Source organism: Cibotium barometz, chromosome 8, assembly GCF_041138505.1.
Source record: "Cibotium barometz isolate CiBa-2024 chromosome 8, ASM4113850v1, whole genome shotgun sequence".
Lineage (NCBI taxonomy): Eukaryota > Viridiplantae > Streptophyta > Polypodiopsida > Cyatheales > Cibotiaceae > Cibotium > Cibotium barometz.
Window position 1 is genome coordinate 6,792,151 of NC_141053.1, and position 22,635 is coordinate 6,814,785.

General features: G+C 44.6%; 1 protein-coding gene across 5 annotated transcripts in view; it reads right to left on the reverse strand.

Moving 5' to 3' along the window:
• LOC147635859 (peroxisome biogenesis protein 16-like) overlaps window positions 1-17,863 on the reverse strand; it is a 72,056-nt gene extending 54,193 nt beyond the window's left edge. For 2 of the 5 annotated variants that reach the window (XM_086801215.1, XM_086801214.1), the window contains exons 1-4: window positions 17,544-17,860; window positions 15,935-15,992; window positions 15,600-15,840; window positions 15,081-15,415 (exon numbers count right to left, since the gene is read on the reverse strand). In XM_086801215.1, the coding sequence (XP_086657341.1) occupies window positions 15,081-15,415; window positions 15,600-15,840; window positions 15,935-15,992; window positions 17,544-17,612 (703 nt within the window). In that variant the 5' untranslated portion in view covers window positions 17,613-17,860. Of the gene's footprint in view, window positions 1-15,080; window positions 15,416-15,599; window positions 15,841-15,934; window positions 15,993-17,543 lie in introns of all 5 variants that reach the window. The other 3 variants (XM_086801213.1, XM_086801212.1, XM_086801216.1) reach the window with 2 other exon arrangements.
• Window positions 17,864-22,635: the final 4,772 nt, after the last annotated feature.

Genomic DNA, 22,635 nt, shown 5'->3' on the forward strand with positions numbered 1-22,635 from the left:
CGGGAAGTGGGCAAGAAGCCAAGGGAGTTGGCACTTGTCTACCTCCTCTGCAAAGGTGATATCAAAGAGGGAGACGACGGAGAGCTGAAATTCAGAAATCCACCTCGCCTGAAGCATGGAGATCCTGCATCTCAAAGGCTGAAGTCTTTTATGCAAAAGGAAGAGGTGACAGTCACCTCTCGACATGCATCTTCTCCACAAGGCACAAAGCCTGACAGATATATGTATGCTAGTGCTCATGGAGAGCATAAAAGTCACATGCATGCAAGACATGTATCCAATGGTAAGGGTGACAGGTCTGCTTCTAGAAGAATTTTGCCTTCTGAATTGTCTCATGGAGAGACAATGCCTTATGCAAGTAAGTGCCTCATGAAACTTCTATGACGGCCCATGGAGCCCATGCAGATAGGGCTACCCCGTTGGATAAGGAGAAAAGAAAAAGAGAAGACCATGAGCCTCATGCCAGAAAGCTCAAGGAATTTAAAGCAGGTGACAAATCTGTTAAGTTTGATGTCTTTCATGGAGAACATGATGCTTCTAAAGTGTTAGCATTTGTGGCACAGTTCGACATTGCTTTTAGCGATGAGGACTTTACTGAAAAGTCTAAAGTACGCCATGCTAGCATGTTTTTGAAAGGGACCGCTGCTCATTGGTGGATCACTGAAAAGATCACCAAGGATCCCATTTGCACCTGGAAGGAATTTAAGGATAGATTCTATGCTCAGTTTTTGCCACCAAATGCGGAGCAAACTCTCACCCAAAAGTGGGACAGGCTGGAGCAAAGAGATAATGAAAGCGTGCAACAGTATGTTAACAAGTTCTGGAAAGTGTTGCTGGAAGTAACTCCCTTTATGCAAATCTCTGAGGATGAAAGAAAGAGGAAGTTTTGCTCCGGATTGCAACCAGCATATCGTTTGGGCATTGAATTGCACCCGAAACATACTTTGCAACAGCTCACAGCTTCTACTCTTGCTACGGAGCAGCTGGTGCTCAAGATTAAACAGGATCAAGGAGGTTCAAAGGGGAAAGACAAGGCTGTCCCAAATCTGCAAAAGGGTGGACAGCCACCTAAAAAGAACTTCCGGGAGACCTACAAGGGTGGTAAAGCTGAAAATAACACATCTAAAGATCAGGGCCCAAGGAAGAACAAATTCGGCTTAACCCCGGAGCAAAGAGAGCAATATGCCAAGGATGGAAAATGCTGTTCTTGTGGTAGCAAAGACCACATGTTTGCCCTGACCGCAAACCTAAGCACGAGGACAAGCAGACCAAGGCTAATGTACATGCAGTTCCTTGTGTGCAAGGAAATACAAGTCATGATGCAAAAGAGCGAATGGTTTGCAAGGCTTGGGGGCAAATCAAGGATCACAGCCCGCCTTATTCATGTTTGATGACTGTGCAACCGATAACTTCATCTCTATGCAAACGGCAGCTGCATTGGGTATTGAGGTTGAGAACATGGGACCTCAGATTGAAGCCGAAGCTACATTTATTGGTAAAGAGGTGCAGGTTACCCCATTGATAGGGAAGTTGCGCATCCATATACAGGGCTACCTTGATAATGAACATTTCCTAGTTGCTCCACTAAATGGATGTGATGTATTGTTGGGCAAGCCGTGGCATCATAGGCTTGAGCCCCGCAAAGAGTACAAGACCAATATGATTTCTTTTATGCATAAAGGCCGCATGCTATTGATGCTGGCAAAGAAGGGGATTCCATTCCACTTGTATCACACATCCAAATTAATAAAGCAATCAAAAAGAGTCTTTCTGCGTACTTGGTTTTTGTGCGTGATAGCCTTGTGCCAAATCATCAAAATGTGGATGCTATGTCTAATGATAGGCTGAATTTTCTTTATGCATTCAACGACTATTTTGCTGATTCATTGCCAGGTGAATTACCTCCCCAAAGGCCCGAAGATCATCGCATAGATCTTGTGCCAGGTAGTTCTCCTCCTAACAAACCCGCATACCGAGTGAGTGCTGCACAACAAGAAGAGATCATGAAGCAGGTAAACGAGCTTTTAGAGAAAGGTTTGATTCAGCCCAGTTCCTCATCTTATTGCTCCCCTGTGCTTCTTGTTCAAAAGAAGGATGGATCATTCCGTATGTGTGTGGACTATAGAGCTTTAAACAAGCTTACCATCAAGAACAGATTCCCAATTCCGCGAATTGATGATATTTTGGATAAGCTTGATGGCTCAGCTTATTTTAGCAGACTTGATTTGAAGAGTGGTTATCACCAGATACGAGTGGTGCCACAAGATGTCCATAAAACTGCATTCAGGACAGCCTTCGGATTATATGAATTTTTGGTAATGCCTTTTGGTCTCACCAATGCTCCTGCTACGTTTAATCGTATGATGGATAGGATATTCCGACCCCATCGCAAATTTACAGGAGTATTCTTTGATGATATCTTGGTTTTCTCCAAGAATGAGCAGGAACACAGAACTCAGTTGGTCACAGTATTCGAAGAGTTGCGGAAGCATAAACTTTTCATTAATGCCAAGAAAAGTGAGTTCTTCCTTTCAAAGATTCATTATCTGGGTCATATTGTATCCAAACATGGAGTTACAATGGATCCTGCAAAGATAGAGACCATTTCGGAATTGGCCCGAATTGCAAAACGTACATCAAGTACGTAGTTTTCTGGGATTATGTTCGTATTACAGGCGTTTCATAAGGCATTTTGCTATGATAGCAACTCCTCTACATGATCTCACAAAGAAGAAAACCACTTTCAAATGGACTTCAAAAGAACAGGATGCTTTCTTGCAGCTCAAGCATGCTATCATATGTGGTCCAGTTTTGATTGTTCCTGACTTGCACAAGTCATTCGTAGTTGAATGTGATGCTTGTGGTGATTGCATAGGAGCTGTCCTAAATCAAGAAGGGCATGCAGTTGCATACGAAAGCCGTCGTTTGCATGATGCTAAGCTTCATATGGATATCTATGAGAAAGAGCTCTTGGCTGTAATTCATGCCTTAAAGATATGAAAACATTATCTTCTTGGGGCTGAATTTGTAGTCAAGACAGATCATCAAAGCTTGAGATACTTTTTATCTCAAACAAAGCTTTCAGAGAAGCAGATGAGAATGGCAAATTTTCTTTCCATGTTTCATTTTCAGATTGTACATACTCCAGGAAAGAAAAATGTGGTGGCCGATGCACTATCCAGGAGGCCTTATGTAGCTGCAGTCTCAGTGGCCTCTCATGGAGACTTATCTGCTATGCGAGAATTGTATCATTTGGATGCTGATTTTTGCCATATATGGACTGATTTGATGGCTGGTCATTCACATGCCTCTTATGTTATCAACGAGAGTTATCTTATGAAGGATAATTGCCTATGTGTGGTGAAGGATTTGCGTCCAAAGGTTATGGACGAATGTCATGCTCCACCTTATGCTGGTCATAGAGGTATTATGCCCACTACTCGCATGATTCAGAGATATTTCTTTTGGCCAACCATGCGTAAAGATATTGAGGCTTATGTGTGTGCATGTATTACTTGCCAAAAGGTGAAATTTGACAGGCAAAAACCTCCAGGTTTACTTCAGCCATTGCCTATTCCCTCGCAACCTTGGGAAAGTAGTACTATGGATTTTATTATGGATTTGCCTAGATCCCAGCATGGGAATGATGCTATTTGGACCGTTGTGGACACGTTTAGCAAGCAAGCTCATTTCTTACCCGTCAAGAAAACCATTAAAGCTGATCATATGGTAAAGCTTTTTCTTGCTAATATTTTCAAGCATCATGGTATGCCTAAATCCATTGTTGGGGATAGAGATCCCAAGACTACAAGTCTCTTTTGGAGAGCTTTATTTGATAATATGGGTACTAAACTTGAGTTTTCATCAGCTTATCATCCCCAAACGGATGGCCAAAGTGAAGCTGCAAATTCAGTCGTGTTGGATTTGTTGAAATGTTATGTGGCAGAACAAAAGACTGCATGGGAGAAATATCTTCCACTTGTTGAGTTTGCCTACAACAATACGATCCATGCCTCCACGGGAAAGGCTCCGTTTGAGATTATCTATGGCAGAGTGGTATTGCCACCCATCCTTTGTACAAAGGATGAGATTTTTGCAACTGATGAATATATTCGTGACTTGGATGTATCCTTTGGTCAGGTGCGGACAGCCATTGCCAGATCACAAGATAAGCATAAAATGGCTGCTGACAAGCATAGACGGGACATGGAAGTCAAAGAAGGTGATTGGGTTTTGCTGAAATTTGAGAAAGCCAGGCTTCGGAAGAGGGCAGGACGAGAAGGATCATATCCTAAGCTTTCTCCTCGCTATTATGGACCCTTCAAGGTGATTCAGAAGATCAATGAAGTGTCCTACAGGCTTGCTTTACCTAGTCACTGGAAGATTCACAATGCATTTCATGTGAGTCTATTTCGGAAATATGTGGGGCCAGATCCTGACGAGCCTATCACAGAAGATCCACCAGAGATTGAAGAGCTTGAGGAGATCCTCCAGCCAGAACAGATTGTTTTTCACAAGGAGAGAAAGCTACTTGCAAGAAAGCTTTCCAGGAGATACCTTGTGAAGTTTAAAAATTATTTGCCTATTGATGCAAAGTGGGTAAATGAGGATTATTTTGTTGATTACCCACAATTGTTGCAGGCATATGTTGAGCTTTTCAGTTGAGAACAACTCTTTAGAAGCCCGGGGGGATGCCACCAATTGGCCGACCATTTGGTCCATCTCCAGTTTTTGCGTCTCGTTCACTTGAGGCCAGGCCGGTGTCTCATGTGAAGAGGCCAGTATTTTGCTGACATGGACGGGAGCCAGACTGGTGCCACCCGTGTGTTAGCAGGACGGTGTCGTATGGACGGGAGCCAGACTGGTGCCACCCGTGTGTGACCTGGACTGTGTTCGACCCATGGGATTGTCACGCCATGGAAGAGCCAGTATTCGTGCCGTGTCTTACCTATGGGACTGTCACTCCATAGGGAGGCTCGTGCCTGGAACTGTGTCTTACCTATGGGACTGTCACTCCATAGGAAGACCAGGTTTTATATTTTACGTCGTGCCATTTTTTGTGCCGACAGATATTTTGTACTTGTTCCATGAACGGGAGATATGTCCATGATACTATTTGCACATGCACACATGTTTTGCATGTTTGAAACTGTTTTCGCATGACTTGTATTTTTGTGTTTGCCTGCTTGACGTGTCACTTACTGAGCGGGGACGCCTGCCAGTGAGTCATGAAGTCTGCTCTGTCTTCTGACGAGTTTTGGTGCATGTGAACAGGTGGTAAGTATATTGCACATGTTGTTTTAATATTTCATATTTTAACCCTTTGTTTTATAAGGTCATTTGTTCACTCACTTAAAAGTGGGCACCCACTTAGGGGCCAAGGTGGGGAGCCCCACTTAAGTGTGTGTGGGGGTGGGTGCATGGTCACCTACCCACACCCCCAAAGAACTGGCCGCCCACATGCAAGCGTGGGGAGCCAGCCAACACAATAGTGCAACTTCACTCTAATTTTTATAAAAAGAAGCCATCACCCTTCATGGAAGGCATCATCAGCGATCGTTTCCTCCATCGTAGAGCACGGGCAATTGTTTCCACCATCCATCTCTTGCGTCCGTTTTCTGATAGGCGGCTGCCATATTCTACTGTACGACTGCGCATACTCTACCAGGCGGTTGCTGAATCATCTACGCTGCTCCTCTGCAGGCGACTGGCCGCCACTCCACAGGCTGCGCATACCCACCCAGGCTGCAGCCAGGCGTCTGTGTACAGCAGCCAGGCGCCCCTTTTCCTCTCACAAGCGGCTGAGCTCTTTATCGGGCGGTTGTTTACCCACAAGCTGTGCTGCCTTGTTCTTTTGCAAGCAGACGTGGGCCATCTTCAGCAGCATACTACAGCAGCCAGCTGTGTGACCATCACCAGCAGACCGTGGGAACACGCTGCACTCTGCAACCGGGCAGTTGTTCCACCACCAGCAGGCCACGCTCCAGCTACTCAGGTGGATGTACCTTTCATGCATAGCTGCTTCTGTTGGTAGCTGTGTTCCTACAGCGAGGCATTATCACTCCTAAGGCGGCCGCTCCATTTCCTTCTTTGAAAGAGGTTGCACTTCTTTTACATTGGCGGCTACAAGAGGACTTTACACCTCCTAAGTGGCTACACCTTCTACACAGACACATCCAGGTAATGGACTTCCATCTGTCATCCACAAGTAAGTGAATTTTCAGATTTAAGTAAAGTACTTTGTGATGAATCTGATAAGGAATCCTTTCCACGGCAACACCCGTTCGGTGCCGGGTAGTCCAAGCTATTGGAGAACCACAGTCCAAAGGTGCTGAGATCGGGAGAGCCAGGCGTTAGTACGAGAGCGCCTGTTTGTGCGTGGTCTTGGAACACCAATTGGGCGCTCTCCGCGGTGTCCAGTGAAAGCACAGGACCGTAGAGATTGGACCACGCAAGTGGTCGTTCTGCTTCGAATATCTACTTCGAGCCTATTTGTTTGGTACTGTATTCATATGTACATGGACATCATCTGGTTCTTGGAACCCATGGAGCATTGTATTTGTTAAATACTCCCAATAAATATATCATATATTGAGGGGGGGGGTCGGCCCGTTCCGGCCCCAGTGCTGGTGTCCATTTATCTCATTTTATTTCATTTCAATTTCAAGTTGTATTAAGTTGTCCATTTCAAATTGTGGTATTAAGTTGTGCTATTACGCGTGTGGGTGTCCAACGGAGTCTTTCCCACTTGACGGGATCGGTTTCAATCACAAACTTGTTTGCACCCCACCATGTGACCACTGAAGGAGATAGCACATGCGGAAGCATAAACAGTAAACATATGAGAGAGTGCAAAGGAGATTAAGAGAGTTGGACAAGATCACCTTTTATAACAGCAGTAAAGCTTTACAATGGCAATGGCCAGCAACTGAGTGTTGAACTACGTGCAAGGGAAATGGATGAATGAGTGAATAATAGGGAACTCCTTATATAGTGCAGTAGGGACCTGGCCGACTACCTCTAGGGCTGGCCGAATGGCCCTAGACAAATAAATAGCAAAAAACCCAGTAAAATACTAGATAAATGGTAAAGCCCTAAAACACAGAGATGCACAAATTCTAACACCCCCTCTGCAGCTCAGTGTGTGCAAGAATCGGAAGAAGATAAGTCGATGAAGATGCAACCATGGACCCTCCAGCACCACGAATACTGGAATCACCTCGGAGAGAGCATCCACCAACTTGTTTCCTCGAAACAAGATGCCACCACGACCAACAAGGAACTTTGCTTGGCCACGAATTCCTACACAAGTGTGCAGTGAACTCCAAGAATAGATGATAAGCTGCTGGACACACCGCGCCCATAATCCCCAACAATGGATGGAACACATCACGTCCCAAAAGCCTCGAACAATGAACTTGGAACAGATCCAGTTCATAATCACTATTGTGCCATAGATAACCATGTCCTGCCAGATGTCTAATGCTTGGAACTCCGAATCACGGTCCCCATGCACCAGTAAGTGGAGCTGCAATCAGCCCCTCCCGCCCACAAGCCTCTTATGGCTGGAAGCACATAGGGGGAAACTACATGTGTACTAGAGAAGTACACCATCTGGGTTCTCTTGAGCCGGAAGCGCCCTCGGAGCCCTAGAAGTGGTATTAGAATCTGTATCACTATCTCGTATCGTGACTTTGCCTTTTCTCTGAGAGCCTTGCACTTGGTCTTGTCCTTCTTCTTGGACAAACAATCTTTGGACAGATGGCCTCTTTTTCCACAAGTAAAGCAGCGACTCCGACCTTTCTTCTAAACTGAGGAAAGTGCCTGGTCAAAACTGTTGACTGACACCTTTAACTTACCTTGTGAGACGAGAACGGACTCCTCCAAAAGTAGGAAGCTAAGATCATCAAAATCCAACTGAGTGGATGTGACCTAGCACAGAAATCACATCATAGTCTAGAGGAAGCTTGGTGAGGATAAGCTAAGAAGAGGACAAAGCAGCACCCATAGCCAGTAAATAACTGGTCATGGATAACCTTGGTCTTCATGAGAAAAAACTGCATGGAATTGTTTTCAAGGAATAACAACCCGTAGAGTTGCCCCTGCAAGGAGTCTCTGCCGGTGTCGAGATGGGCCTCTCATCTTGGGGCACCTGGACCACCCCAGCTCTATAGCCCGATCAATCAGTGTGCCTCTGGTGCGGCTATACTCTGGGGCTAGCTGCAATGCTTCCTAGCCTGACTGCTCAATCTCTGGCCGAAAGAAGTCTGTAATCTGCCTCTGTAGGTGTCTCTCCCTCTCTGATCCCCTCCCTCTCAAGAGAGAGAGAGTGGCGGGGGGGGGGGGAGAGAGAGAGAGAGAGAGAGAGAGAGAGAGAGTTGAGCGAGTGCAAGAGGGAGAAAGAGAGAGGTTGGCCTATGCGGGGGAGAGAGAGAGAGAGAGAGAGAGAGAGAGACTAACTTACGAGGAGCGAGCACGACCAACACAACCAGAGAAGCGGCGAAGCCCAACATGACCAACCCACGAGCGCCCCCGAAGAGAGAGAGAGAGAGAGAGAGAGAGAGAGAGAGAGAGAGAGAGAGAGCCGCACGCATGTAAGAAACAGAAGAAAAAAAACGTGATGTTGACGTGTGTTCGCCCTTCAATTTTTAACCTACATTAATCAAACGTTCACTAACGTTTGGAAGTGCTTTCCAACGAAGCGAGGCACCAGGAACAATCAACCCCCTCTCAGACCTCAGAGAGGAGGAGACTGGACAGCAGCAAAACAGTCCAAGAAACCACTAGGAACCTCCTACCATAAGGGCAGGGACTCATGGAGGAAGAAGGAAATGTACAGGCACTTGTCTGGCAACTCCACATGCAAGAGAACTCACCAAATCTTATGCCGGAGCAGAATTTGCAGCCAAAAAACTCCAACACTTGCCTCTGTAGAAGAAAACGCAGCTAGAAAACCAGGCCGGCTTGGCTCTATAGGAGAAAACGCAGCCACCGTTTGGGGCAAATCTTCAGCCAGGAGGAGATAGGGCAAAAAACACAAGGCAAAGATGTGACGGCAGGCAGATTTGCAAAGCTTGGAGTAGCCTGGCCCTAAGCGTATGATACCATGAAGGAGATAGCACATGCGGAAGCATAAACAGTAAACATATGAGAGTGCAGAGGAGATTGAGAGAGTTGGACAAGATCACCTTTTATAACAGCAGTAAAGCTTTACAATGGCAATGGCCAGCAACTGAGTGTTGAACTATGTGCAAGGGAAATGAATGAATGAGTGAATAATGGGAACTCCTTATATAGTGCAGTAGGGACCTGGCCAACTGCCTCTACGGCTGGCCAAATGACCCTGGACAAATAAATAGGAGAAAATCCAGTAAAATACCATATAAATGGTAAAGCCACAAAACACAGAGATGCACAAAAATCTAACAACCGCAACAACATCACCCACGCTCACCCAAGCCACAAAGCACAAACATCACAACCAAGCCCACGACCCACTGGCACTACCCACTCATGAAGTTACTAGAGAGAAGGTGCAGTCTCTCCAAATGCCCCCGCCTTCGGAGATCCAGACCTGCCATCTGCAGATCCAAGACATCATGGATGCCACAAAGATGTACTGCCACAAGAGGTGGACATTGCTGCACTATACAACATTCAAACGGAGGATGACATCTGATGAGCTTTGTATACTCAGATCCATGCAGCACATGCACTCGTATTCTTTGGTAGATGTTTCTCTTTTTCATGACCCTGACATCCAGTTATTCATGGATCATATGCACTCATCCTTCGTCTCAAGACCCTCAGACCCTTTGGGTCTATCTTAGACGTTGAATACTCTCTCTCTCTCTCTCTCTCTCTCTCTCTCTCTCTCTCAATGTGTTATATATACCTTCATTTTGAAGGTTGAAAGTATATACAACCTTACAAATTAAGAGAATAATTACACTTATTTAACAACAAACAAACACAAACAAAGAGAACAATTTTTTAAAAATATCAGAAAATACAAGGACATAAAAGAAAAGATACAAATTTCTGAAGTTCAAATCAAATAACTACTAAAACAAGAAGCTTAGCAAGTTATGATTGAAATCAAGAAAACTAGTTTATGAGAGAGAGAGAGAGAGAGAGAGAGAGAGAGAGAGTTATATTAAACGTCTTCTAAAGACACAATGGATCTATGAGACCAAAGAGATACAATGCTATACATGGTATGTCTCATCATGGCAAAGGAAAACAAAACAAGTACAACTAACATAGCTCTCTAAGAGTAGAGGCTGATACAATGATCATCATGTGGGAGTACATGGGATATATAAGCACTAGTACAAGAGAATCTCATCATGGAGTGCCTGAGAATATGAAGCACCAAGGGCACATCATCCTCCCCACCAGAGGGTACACCTCTATCAAGTATGTCAAGTATGGGGTTACTGAGTATGGCCAAGAGATCCCCTTCTATCACGGTACGTCAGAAGGTGGTGTGGTGGCGGTGGAGCATGTCTTGGATCTGGAGCTGATAGGAGGATCGTGGTTGGCGTCCTGTGGGTTGGGGACACTGGGCACATTGAAGTGCGCAAGCCTGTTCCAAAGTGACTCCTTGGGGACGGGACGGGACGGGGCGGGAGGGGGCGGGAGGGGGCGGAGCTAAGGTATCCTATGGTGGACCCGTGGGGTCCACTATGCCGGTATCCTCTCCTTGGGCCGGAAGAAACTCATGATGGTCAGCTGGCGAGGAAGGTGGGGTGGTGGTTGTGGCCGACACTCTTAGGAGTGTATCTTTGTGTCTGCGAAGCTCCAATAGCAAGAGTCCAAGGCAAAGATGGTCCGGGAAGTCCATGATCCTAGATAATGGACCAAAACCCTAACGAAAGAGACAGTGGTACCTCCCACATATCTCATAGTACACTAGGCAATGACAATCTAGTGCTCCTCTGTCTTGACCCCTGTGTGGCATAATCTGCAGATCCTCTCCTCCCAAGGTCTCCATATGAGCTCCCCATCTCTGAATATGCCCTCTGCCTCCCTGCCTCCACCCATAGGCGGTGGGAGGATGTCACGACCCTGTGTTTTTCTCTGGACAGTATATGCAGGTGTGCACGGGGACATCGTGGACAGTGTGAATGGCATCAGATTGGAGTCAAAAAGTAAACCCATGTGTGGACAACCCCAAGTGTGAAGGGGGCCAAGTGATAAAAGTCTTTTCTCATAACCCATAGGGACAAAGGGGTTTGGAGGGGACAAAGGTTTAAAAGCCTTTAAAAATAAAAGAACCCCTTTTAGGGGATAATCGTGGCCTTCATGCTATTATGGGGGCCTATACTTCTTTTAGAGGGAGTCGAGCTGCAGCTTCAGCCGTGTGTGCTTTTTTGTTGAGGAGGGCTGCTCGGCAGGGTGCACAGGAGAGCACGTTGATCTCTTTCTCTCTCCCAGGTTTCTGTGAAGGGCAGGGCAGGAGACAGAGGCATACAGGCGCTTACAGGGCTGCGGGAGGCGGACAGTGCTGGTGCAAGCTGCAAGGCCCTTTGTGCGCAGGCAGTTACAGGGCTGCTGGAGGCGGATAGAGCTGGTGCAGAGACTGTCGGCCTGGACTCCACGTGGATGAACTGCACGTGAGCTGGATAGAGGAGCAGGGTTGAACAACAGGCTCGCGGGCTGTTTGCAGGTGGCACACGGGGGCTGAACAGCACGTGGAGGCTCTCCCTCTCTAGCTACAAGTCGGGCCAGCAGACGGGGGTGCTTTCTCTTTGATGGCTGGTCACCAAGGAGCGCAGGTGGGCAGACTGCAGGGCAACGTACAGCTCAGCAAGCTCACCCACTCTCTCTCCCCCCTTTTGGAAAGCAGCCAGACTGCAGCGTTCTCTCTCTCTCTCTCTCTCTCTCTCTCTCTCTCTCCTGAAAAGCGGACAGGTCTGCAGGAAGGGCTGGTCGGGCAGATGCAGCAGAGATACATGCTTTACTGGTTTGGAAAAGAGGCTGGTGGGCTGGCTGCGGGAAGCGCCCAGCCAACAGATTCGCATGCCCTCTCTCTCTCTTGAAAGGAGGCCGGCTCTAGGAAGTGCAAGAGAAGGAGGCGGGCAGAAGGAGGCGCACAGCCGGGACTGTTTTGAGACTGTTTATGGGCTGTTTTTGTTTGGCTGCAAATTCAGCTATGTACTTGGGTTTCCGGCTGCAAGTACAAGGTCACCTGGTAGTGTTTCTTGGCATGGGAGTGATGCAAGCTCGCATGGCTGAGTGCTCATGGAGCAGATTGTTTTCTTCCTACTAGAAAGGAACAGAGGGACCTACAGTTATGGGCGTCTCTATGTTTCCACATGTATCATGAGGGAACAGGTAACTAGATGTATGCCGTTGTTGGCACTGTTGTTGAATGGTGCTATGAATGGTTCTGTATGGAAACAGGACAGAAGTTTCAAAGGGAAACAAGCCTAAGGGTTTCATGTGGAAACAGGTCGTAGGTTTCTCGAGGAAACATGTTTTTGGGTTTCTCCAGGAGATAGGTCACATGCAGGCAGAAGGTACAGGAATGGACACATGTTTGGTACAGCCTTGCTACTGATTGTGCAGGGGACAGGGAATCCATGACAGAGATGGATAGTACCCTTGGAAGGTAGAGAGGGTTGGTATACGTGTCGACTGTATGGTATGCTGTGCTGTGATACCAGTTCTCTTTTGAGAGACAGTTTGGGAGTCTGTGTTGTGATGCAGAAGCACTGGATGTGTTAGGGTGTGATGCTGTTCATAGGGTGAGAGGCTATGGATGGTTGTGGCAGCCCTGATCATGGGAGAAAGCTTCTGTATGCAGGACTCAATGTGTGAGAGTCTTTTGAGGTGAACAATGGCTGGACTTGTTTGTGGATGCCAAGTGGATATGAAGAGATGATGCAGGGTATTTGCAGGCTTCAGGAGTTCTACTATGACGGCTGAGTACCCAGCCTTATTGTAATCAAAGCTCTTATAAATTAAAGAAATACCGCAAGGGGCGCCACTGCGTTTTGGGGCCAATCGGTGTCCGTGTACTGTTTGCAGGAGCACTCTAGCTCCCCCTGTTTGTTTTCCTTTTCTAGGTCCTCAATGGCGTTGAAGTGTTTTATGTGCGAGTGTTTGTTTCACCGCCCATCAGATTTCTCAAGGCCGATTTCAGAGGATACCCGTAGCTAGCCAATCGCAATATGCATGGCTATGTGACATGTGAATACCCAGGTAGCCTGGTTGCTGGATGAAGCCATCCATTGTGAGCCTGAAGAAATGATCTGTGTAGAAGTGCATCTTCAGTGGGAGCTCCGAAGGTGCAATCCATGTGCTGTGTATGTGGAGGCTAAGGAGGTTGAACCGGATAATCCGGTTGACGTCCCCATGGGAGATCCGGAGAAAAGGCGAGTCCAAGCTTTACTAAAGAGGTGGGAGGTGGTCCACCTGAAACCCGTGTCCTAAAAACCAAGTGGAAACTCGGGCGTACCATGCTCTAGTGTCACCCTCACATGCGAGCTATTGTGAAGACTCCAGGGCAAGCCTCTGGTATCTGTGGGGACTCATCGTACTGATGTCGTGGAGGTAGGTGATTGTCTAAAAAAGTGCGTCCACCACCATTGGGGCCCCTGCAAACTCTACTTGGAATCCTGGATAATCGCATGTGGGATTGATGGTTTGCTACGAATCATGCGAGAGAACATCATGACCTGGGGCCTCTCTGCACGCTGCCAATCTTGCTCTCATAGATCTGGTTCCAGAAAGGTGCTCCATACATCAAGGTTGGTGTGATGAGGGTGTCGAAGAGCCAACCCTTCATCCTGGGCTCTTGGAAATGGGCCTGCAAGCACTGTTGCTCAAGGAGAGCCAAAGATGCATATCCCCGTGTCACTCTAGTGTGTGCTATTGTGGTCATGGTAAAGCAGGGGCCACTAAAAGTAGCTCCAAGGTACACATGATGGGATAATCTCCATCCGGGCTCCCCTGTACGTGAAGCTCAATCTGGATGTGTAGGGGCGGGAGGTGTTGAAGACCATGCCCTTGGTTTTACCAAGATTAACAGTGAGATCTCGCTTTGTACAAAAAGCTTGCAGAGCATCTAGGTGTCGCTGAAGCCCCTCAGCTGATTCTAATATGAGCACTATGTCATCTACGTAGAGTAGGAGGGGAATCACTATGCCTGCAAGTGGAGCACCAGGCCCACCTAATATGTCAATGAAGCCCGAGATCTCATCAATGTAGAGGCCGAAGAGAGTGGGTGATAAAGAGCAGCCCTGTTTCACCCCAATAGTTCTATTAGTGATATCCTATGACATCCCTCCTAGGGCTCTCACCTGTTTGGCGACTAACTCATAAAGAGCAATGATGCTCAAAATCATGTCGGATAGAGCTCTAGGCATTGGAGTAGTTGGGCCCAAGGAACAGTATCAAAAGCTTTGCCAAAGTCCACAAAGCAACAATAGATCCTCTGATGGCATGCTTTGCCCTCATCAATGATGCCTTGAAGGGTGAAGATGTGGTCGAGGGTAATGTAGCTCCCCCAAAAGCATGCCTATCCTAGGGCCCTACATCCCTGTGTCTCTGCAAAAGGAACTAAGAGAGAGAGAGAGAGAGAGAGAGGAAAGAAAGTTCTATTAACATCTACGAAAGACCAAAGGGTCTATGAGACCAAAAGTGTTACAATGTGTCCATGAAGTGACTGAATCATGGAAAAAACATTTTAAAAAAGCCCAACTAGATCTTGAAGAAAAAACAGCCATATAAGTGCCAGTGCTACAATGATACAATGATACAATGTAGGGGGATCAAAGTGGATCCTCGGCATTTATAACTGCATAGAGGCTCTCAACGTCCATTGCTTGTGGAGGGGCACTACCATGTCTCGCGGGGGCGGGGGCGGGGGGGGGAGAGAGAGAGCCTCTTAGTAAAAATACTAAAGTTCTAACCGGCACCCAGGCATAAGCTGCTCACAAGGCTTCAAAAGTGTCCGGACTCTCCAATATGGATGTTTTAAAATTCCACGATTTGTGACTATTGAAGGAGCTTGATCAATTTGAACTTTTAATAATACATACTAAGTAAAGTGGCAAAGCCTGATTGCTTACATGGAACATTCACTGAACTTGTAAAGCTTTCCGGATTGCCTCGATGTCGACTAGTCCATGATGGTTTTGTGTTGATGCCAACATTTTCTCCAAATTTCTTCAGAGCCATTGTGGCTTTTGTTTCCAGATCTTGTGGAAGTGAGCTCTTTCCAGCATATGGAGAAGAAAAATGCCTCATTTGTCTTTCAGCTGACTCCCTATCCATTAAATCCCCTACAGAGGCCGACCCTCTGTAAGGAACTCCGGAACTGATCTCCTCTGTATGGACGGCTTCACCCCCTTGGAGAAGCATTCGATATCCATTTCGATGCAGGATTAGGAAACGTAAACAAGCCCTGTGTGTACCATCCCACATCCACAATAAAGTTAGCTATCTGACAATTGCAGCTCGTTGATACATTAAAAGGCTGACTTTTTTGTCTCTTTTGTCAAATGTTGAATCTTTTGTCGAGCATTGATCGGTTAAATCATTTGGCAGAGGAAATTATAGCTAACTAGGAGATGAACACAAGAGGTTACTTTATAGCTTCCATTGCTGCCAATATGTTCCACTTCTTTTCCTGGCCTTTGTAATATTCTGCAGCTACTTCAACCAAGACTTCCAGCTGTTTTACAACCGATAAGGAGAATGCCAAGGGAAGACACCCCAGCTGATTATCTTTTGCTAAAGCATTACCCAGTAGATGATACGCCTGTAACTGGGGTGCAGTATCGATAATATGCTCGTTTAGTAATGTCATGAGACCTAAAAGTGCAGCAACTGCAGAAGAGAAGAAATAAAAATCTCATAGTTATTTCATAATTATTTTCAAGATTACAATATAATTAGGGTGGCTAGTAGGTGTCACCATTACCAGCTTCAGTCCCAATTTCGGAGCTTGTAAATCGCTCGGGCAAAAACCAAGTCATAGTCTGCAATCCCAACAAAAATTCCCACACAGCTTAAAGTAAAGGTGTTCTTCTTCATGCCTCTTAATTAATCTACTACATTTACACTCTTGCCTGCCTAGCCCCATACAACCAAATGCAACTACTTAACACATGCACTCAAGAAATCTATAATGTAGCCCCCCACAAATGTCTGACTAATGACGAGGAAGTAAAGATGCACCATACCACCACCATAGTGCTTTAACTGTTAACTCTTTGTAAAGAGAGAACATCTGTTGCTGATAGACTTGTGAGAGATTGTCACAAACTTAAAATGTAGTACAGCCTGATGGAATCAGCCCAAGCAACAGCAATAAATACAGATCAGTTTCTCGCTCTATTCACAGCCATGCTCTTTGGTTTAAGTAAGCAGCTAAAAGCCTTAAGCTTTTATTTAATCCAGTGAAGTAGCTATGAACAGTATTGAACAGTACACAGTTTTTTTTTCCGACTAGCCTTAGGCCCAAGATCCTCCCGTAGTTACTGATTTTCCACCGCCCGTACGCGCTTAATTATCAACCCATAGGCGATGCCGCTGAGGACACACCAAGGGAGGTTTTGAACCCAGGACCAGGCAAACACCTTCACCACTTAAGCTAACACCTCATTCCCAACAGTACACACTTCATTGGAATTAGGAAAGGCTTCCTCCTATCCATAACCAGACCGCCAAGAATCTTTGCCCCCTTCCTCATATCTTCTCAAAAGAAGCTTCTATCACATGCTAGGCCAAGTCCCCCCTTGCCAAATGATTGCCATGTGGCCAATTACTTCACTAAGGCCTGACCCCCTTAGGGCCTCTGGCCTCTAGAATCCCTACCCATGCTCCACCCTTAAGAGACTCCCAACAATATAGGATTTGTAAAACTAACAGCAGCTAACATCATGGGCATACACAGGCAAATAGAGAGAGTTAGCTATGCAAGCGTTCAGGCCTCGTAGCCAACGGCTTTTAGCAAAACATGTGAGAGAGAGTATACTTGTCATCTTGGGTCCCTAGAGCCAAATCATGGCATGAGTGGTGTATGGACTTTGCCGCTTTTTTAATTTTATTGTCTTAGAACTATCCTTCCACTGAGAGAAAATTCTTAGGGGGTTCACAAGCTAACCTGGAGCACCAGAAGAACCTTTCTTTGTATTTGAGAAGACGGTCTTGTGGCCCTCAAATTTGAAGCCTTTGCAACCCTCTGAGCTAGGTCACCCTTCTAGTAAGGGGATGTGAAAATCTTCGTTTCAGAAAAATGATGCAGTTTACCCTTAAAATAGAAAGGCCAAAAATTCACCCTTCAAAAAAAAATTTGCGGATCCAAATTGAAGGATGATATCATGGCATCTCGTTCCCATGAACATGAAAACATGGACTATGGAGGCAATGAGCCCAAGGGCCCCACATATGGTGTTATCATGGAGACCATCAATCCCAACAGATGCTGATATGGCATCACATACCTGTGCGGCACAGGGGGGTGGCTCTTGGATGCAAAAATCAAACATATATATGTTACATGGACTTTTAGTGCATGCGGGACTTACATTGGCAATGTTCTCGAGGGAGGCGATCAGCTGGCGGTTCTGCCGCACCCACGCCTTGTAGGCCTCCATGGCCCTTTGTTGCTGTGCTGTGGCCTGTGTACGTACAGGCTATACTCCCTTGCGTGGAGTGAAAACAACTCACACGCATGGCATCAAAATTCGGAAATATATATTTTTCAAAAATATATATATCGCATCTCTAATTTTTAAAGTGTCTAATCAATGAAGGTAAGGTTCAACCTTACAATTATACTTTGTACCATATAACCTTACATGTGCTCCGCCTACTCCATCTTGCCTTATGTTTTCTCCCCTCTAGTGCTCCGCTCATTCAAGCATCCCTAAGTGACCGAGACAAAATCTACTAGTTTAGGGTACTCCCTCTTTGTTGAGAGAGGTAGAGATGTGTACATCTCTAGATTTTGAGCAAAGATAACTTCATCCCATATGGAAAGAGAGCTACATGTGATCGGTTGTTCGAACCCACACACAATCCCACAAGAGAGAAGGTGAGTAGATGCAAGGTGTACGAGCATTTGTCAAAGATGCTAAATGAGGAAAATTGCTCGAGAATTTTTTCCTTTAAAAATACTCACAACCTTATCAAATTTGCAGTAAAGACCTGGAATACTCCTATTTAATGAATAGGGTCCTCCCGAAATAGACTAGTTAGAGACCCTACTCACCCATTTCTATTTTGGGCATTAATTCCCTCTAACCCTAAGGCTTAAGGTGATTATGCTCCCAAGACATTGTAGGGTACATCTGCCCCAATCCGTTAACTAGAGAGAGAAGAGATTAGAAGAGAGAGATGAAAGAGGCTTTGCTTAAAAGAGAGAGAGAGAGAGAGAGAGAGAGAGAGAGAGAGAGATCATTATGTCCGGCCTTAGAAAATCGAGATATATATATATATATATGGAGAGAGAGAGAGAGAGAGAGAAATTCAGAAATATATATTTAAAGCTTGGGTACATGTATAACTTTTAATGTGTCTAATCATCGGGCTACAACCTCTATTAATGAAGGTACGTTTCAACCTTACAATTATATGTTGTACAAATATAACCTTACAATGCACTCCGCCTACTCCATCTTGCCTTATATTTTCTCCCCTCTAGTGCCTCACTCATTCTTCAAGCATCCCTCGTTGTTGAGAGAGGTGGAGATGTGTACATCAAGAAAAAATATTATCTTTTGTAATTATTGAGGACTTAAAGTACAATTAGTGCTTAATAATTTTTGTCATTTGTAATTATTGACGAATTAAAGTATAATTAGTGCCCAATAATTGCACAAAACCCCAATCATAAGCGTAGTTTCTAAAAGTATAATTAGTGCCCAATAATTGCACAAAAACCCAATCATAGGCCTGGTTTCTAAAAGTATAATTATTGCCTAATAATTGCACACCAACCTTGTCATAGGTCTAGTTCTTAAAAGTTCATGTCCCAAATAGGCCTATTTCATAAAAATAATGCCCTAGTACAAGAAAGTTGTGAGCCTAGTTCATATAAAAAAGACGCGAGTCTACATACGTGAGCATGTTGACTTGAACTTCAATACATGAGCCTATAAAAATGTGAAACTGGACACATGAGCCTATAAACATGAGTTTAGAGGTGTGAACCTACACATGAACCTGTATACGTCATGAACCTACATATGTGAGCCTAACAAAAAAAGACTATTTCTTTTCATAGCTTGAATAGAATAGATGCATCTAAAAACCAATTTTAGACGTGCTTTCGGAGTACTAAAGACCTTTGATGCAAACCCAATTTGGACTATTGTTGAAGACAACAATACAGTCAATACAATCAATATAGTCGATTATAATGCATTAAACGACACTTCTTCAAACTTGTCAAATCTTCGATCCCAGGAAATAACCACCACTCAACAAAGTGTTCCCCTATTAAGAAGGCGTCCACATCAAAATATAAGATTTTGTGTAATCAACCCCTTATATTTCCCCACCACATGAATATACGTAAGACATGCCTAGACATGCCTAGGATGACGTTTGAAATGGGATGGGGGGTTGCAAAAAACACACAAAGCTAATCCATATCTCAAGGATGATGGCCAAATTTGATGGAACTGGAGATCCCATTTATTACCTATAAAAGTTTGATCAAATTTGCAAGGGCATGGGAAGGATTGATGATCTCACCAAGATCTATTCATTCAAACTTTGCCTAGAAGGTAAAGTAGGCCAATAGTTCAGGTCTCTAAACCCACTTGAAATGGCTTGCTGTGAGATCTTGAGACACACTTTCACTGTGGTGGGTGGCCAAACAAAGGCTACTAATAGCAATATCATGGACCTTTTAAGATCTTACACTGTAGACAAACCTTCAAATTGGGATGAGCATTTGCATATTTTACAATTTTCTTACAATAGCAACACTCCTCATTCGGCCATAGGCAAAGCTCCATTCGAGATTACCTATGGTAAGAAGTTGCCTAACCCTACCTCTAGAATTGGTAGTGGAGTCCCAGTGCGGCCTTAGCTCGAAACCACACACAAATACTCACGGAGCCCCATTACACAAATCTATTACCTCAAGGAAGAGGAGGGAGAGACAATGTGGGATAACATTTGCTCTACAACAAAGTATCTCCACATAGACGTAGCACCCACAAAAAATGCTAGATGATTTATCTCTCATTTATCAATTTATGATAAGTCTTAAGAGCAAGAAGCTTCATTACCATCACTATAGGTCTAAACACTACATATTTAAGTGTTGCCGTTCATAAGGCAATAGACTCAGTAAATAATTTGGAAGATAAGGATGTAAAAGTCATCCCAGAACCAAGAGACGGATTATCTAAAGTCTCAACGACTAAGGGTGCCTCCACCAACTAGAGTCCTAGTCAAGGACATGAGCATGAAAGAGCTAGTAAAAAATTTACTAAACTATTCAAGCCCCCAACAGTGCTAGGGCTAGCCCTAAGGGCAACCAGAAGAATGTATGGTGCTATGGTGTACTATTGTATACCTGCTGATCACATATAACCAAATTGATAATACATCAAGGGGAACATTTGCATGCGGTGCAAGGGGGCACATCAAGGTAGGCATTGCAAAAGATAAGAGAACTTGTGCAAGAGGCAGTTTCAGAGGTGGCTTCAAGTGGTCCAAAGAAGATACAAATGGATATCACCAAACAAGTTATATTGGATGTAGTTTCAGGAGGCATACAAAGGATGGATCAAATATTAGTAACATGGAGTTGTCGCTATTATTGGAACACATGCATTCCTAATTCAATGTCAAAGGTAGTGTATTCCATAATGATTTTATTTATTTTTTATTATTCTTTTCAACTTAAGTTTACAAAGTTTATCAAGTTCTCCAATTCTCTTGTAGATTCAAGAGGATAGTACGTGCTGCTAAGATCAATGGTTCAGTGCAAGGAGTAAAGTCCAGTATCCTAGAATTGAAGAGACAATGCACTTCCATAGTAGCTGTTTTCTTAGGCAAGCTTTGGATGAGTCAGAGCAGTGTTACATGTTTAAAATGTCAACCATAGGGCCCACATTTGGGTTTGGATCTAGTGAACCATATGCACCAAACAGGAGACGATGATTTGAGGAGGGCTTGGGTTTTTTTGATCATATCAGGTGTGTGCATGGATGGACACCAATGGCTGCACATGTATATGATCGAAGGTACATTTTGGTCTTGTCAAATTCTTCAAAATTTTAAAGTTTTTTTCAATTTCTTTCCAACTGTTATATGATGGCATGTAGCTTGCAAGAGCTCATAACAATTGCGACTTGTGAAATGAAAGAGGGGGACAGATTGGCATAAGTTCTTTTTTGGGAAATGATCAACGGTGTTGTGGTGCAAAAAGGCTTTTCCAAACCTTAATTTTTTGGCTTCATGAGATGAGGCGAGAGCCAACTAGAGGGCGGTTAGGATAGTCTATAATAATGGACCAAAGAATATAATGGAAGGTTGTGAGAATTCATGTCTTTTTCATTGGGAACAATGCTTGAACATCCATACAGTACAATATGTAGTCAGAAATTTTCAAGAAGAGCACAAGTGACTATGCCGTCTGTGGCATTGTGCATTGAGTGAAGAAGAGGCACACTTGAAATACAAACACATTAGAGCGCGGTGGATGAACAGTAAAGTCACTGATGCAAGCTTACCACAGCCATGGATTGTTGGCTTAGTTGGTAGCATACTAGATATCCCCATTGGGGTGGAAGCACCTTGTAGGGGAGGGGGGTAAGTATAACTTTCCTTGATTTGAAAACCAATAGCTTGCATTTGGAATCAGAATTGTTAATCTAATCTTTTGTTGTGGAATGTGGTTGGAGCTTACAACTTCGATTCTTATCAGCTAATCTTTTGTGTGGAATGTGGTTGGAGCTTTCTTATCAGTTAATCTTTTGTTATAGGAGGTGGACGATGCCAGTTTGTTGCACATGTCGACCACCAATCTAGCAGAAACGAACATGCAAGTTGGTTACCAAGAGAGGGTTTCAAGGGAACCATCTCTTTATATTATGTTGTTATTTCAAATCTTGCTAATTCCCTCTTGTAATCCACAAAGAAGCATGCATTCATGCAAGGTAAATATCACAGAGTAGGCCCTAAAATAACAAAGTTGATGAAGAAGACTATAACATCAAAAGCTCCAAGTCCATTAAGCACTAGCAGATTGGTGAGGGAAGCAGTAGTGGCACTCCAATGCATGTACAACCAAACGATGTTGGTGATAACATTACAGTTAGCCAGCGTCGTCGAAAATCCACAATTATAAATCTTGAGGAAGATAACAAATCACATCATCTAGAGTGTCACTGAAAACCAACCACGCAAGAAATAAGGTAGGAGATTAAACTTTCCACTATTCCTTCAGCTGTAGAAGGTGGTCACAATGTAGAGGGATTAGCAAACTGAATCAGAGGTGCATGAAATTGTGGAGAATGACATACACGACTCAATGTGGGCTATACGTTGAACACCTCTGCACAGCAAGTTCACTTGTTGCCAAGGATGGTTAGGTGGCCAAGATGGAAAGTGTAAGAAGAGCATCAAGAACTGTGGGGCTGGCAAGATGTTCTAGCT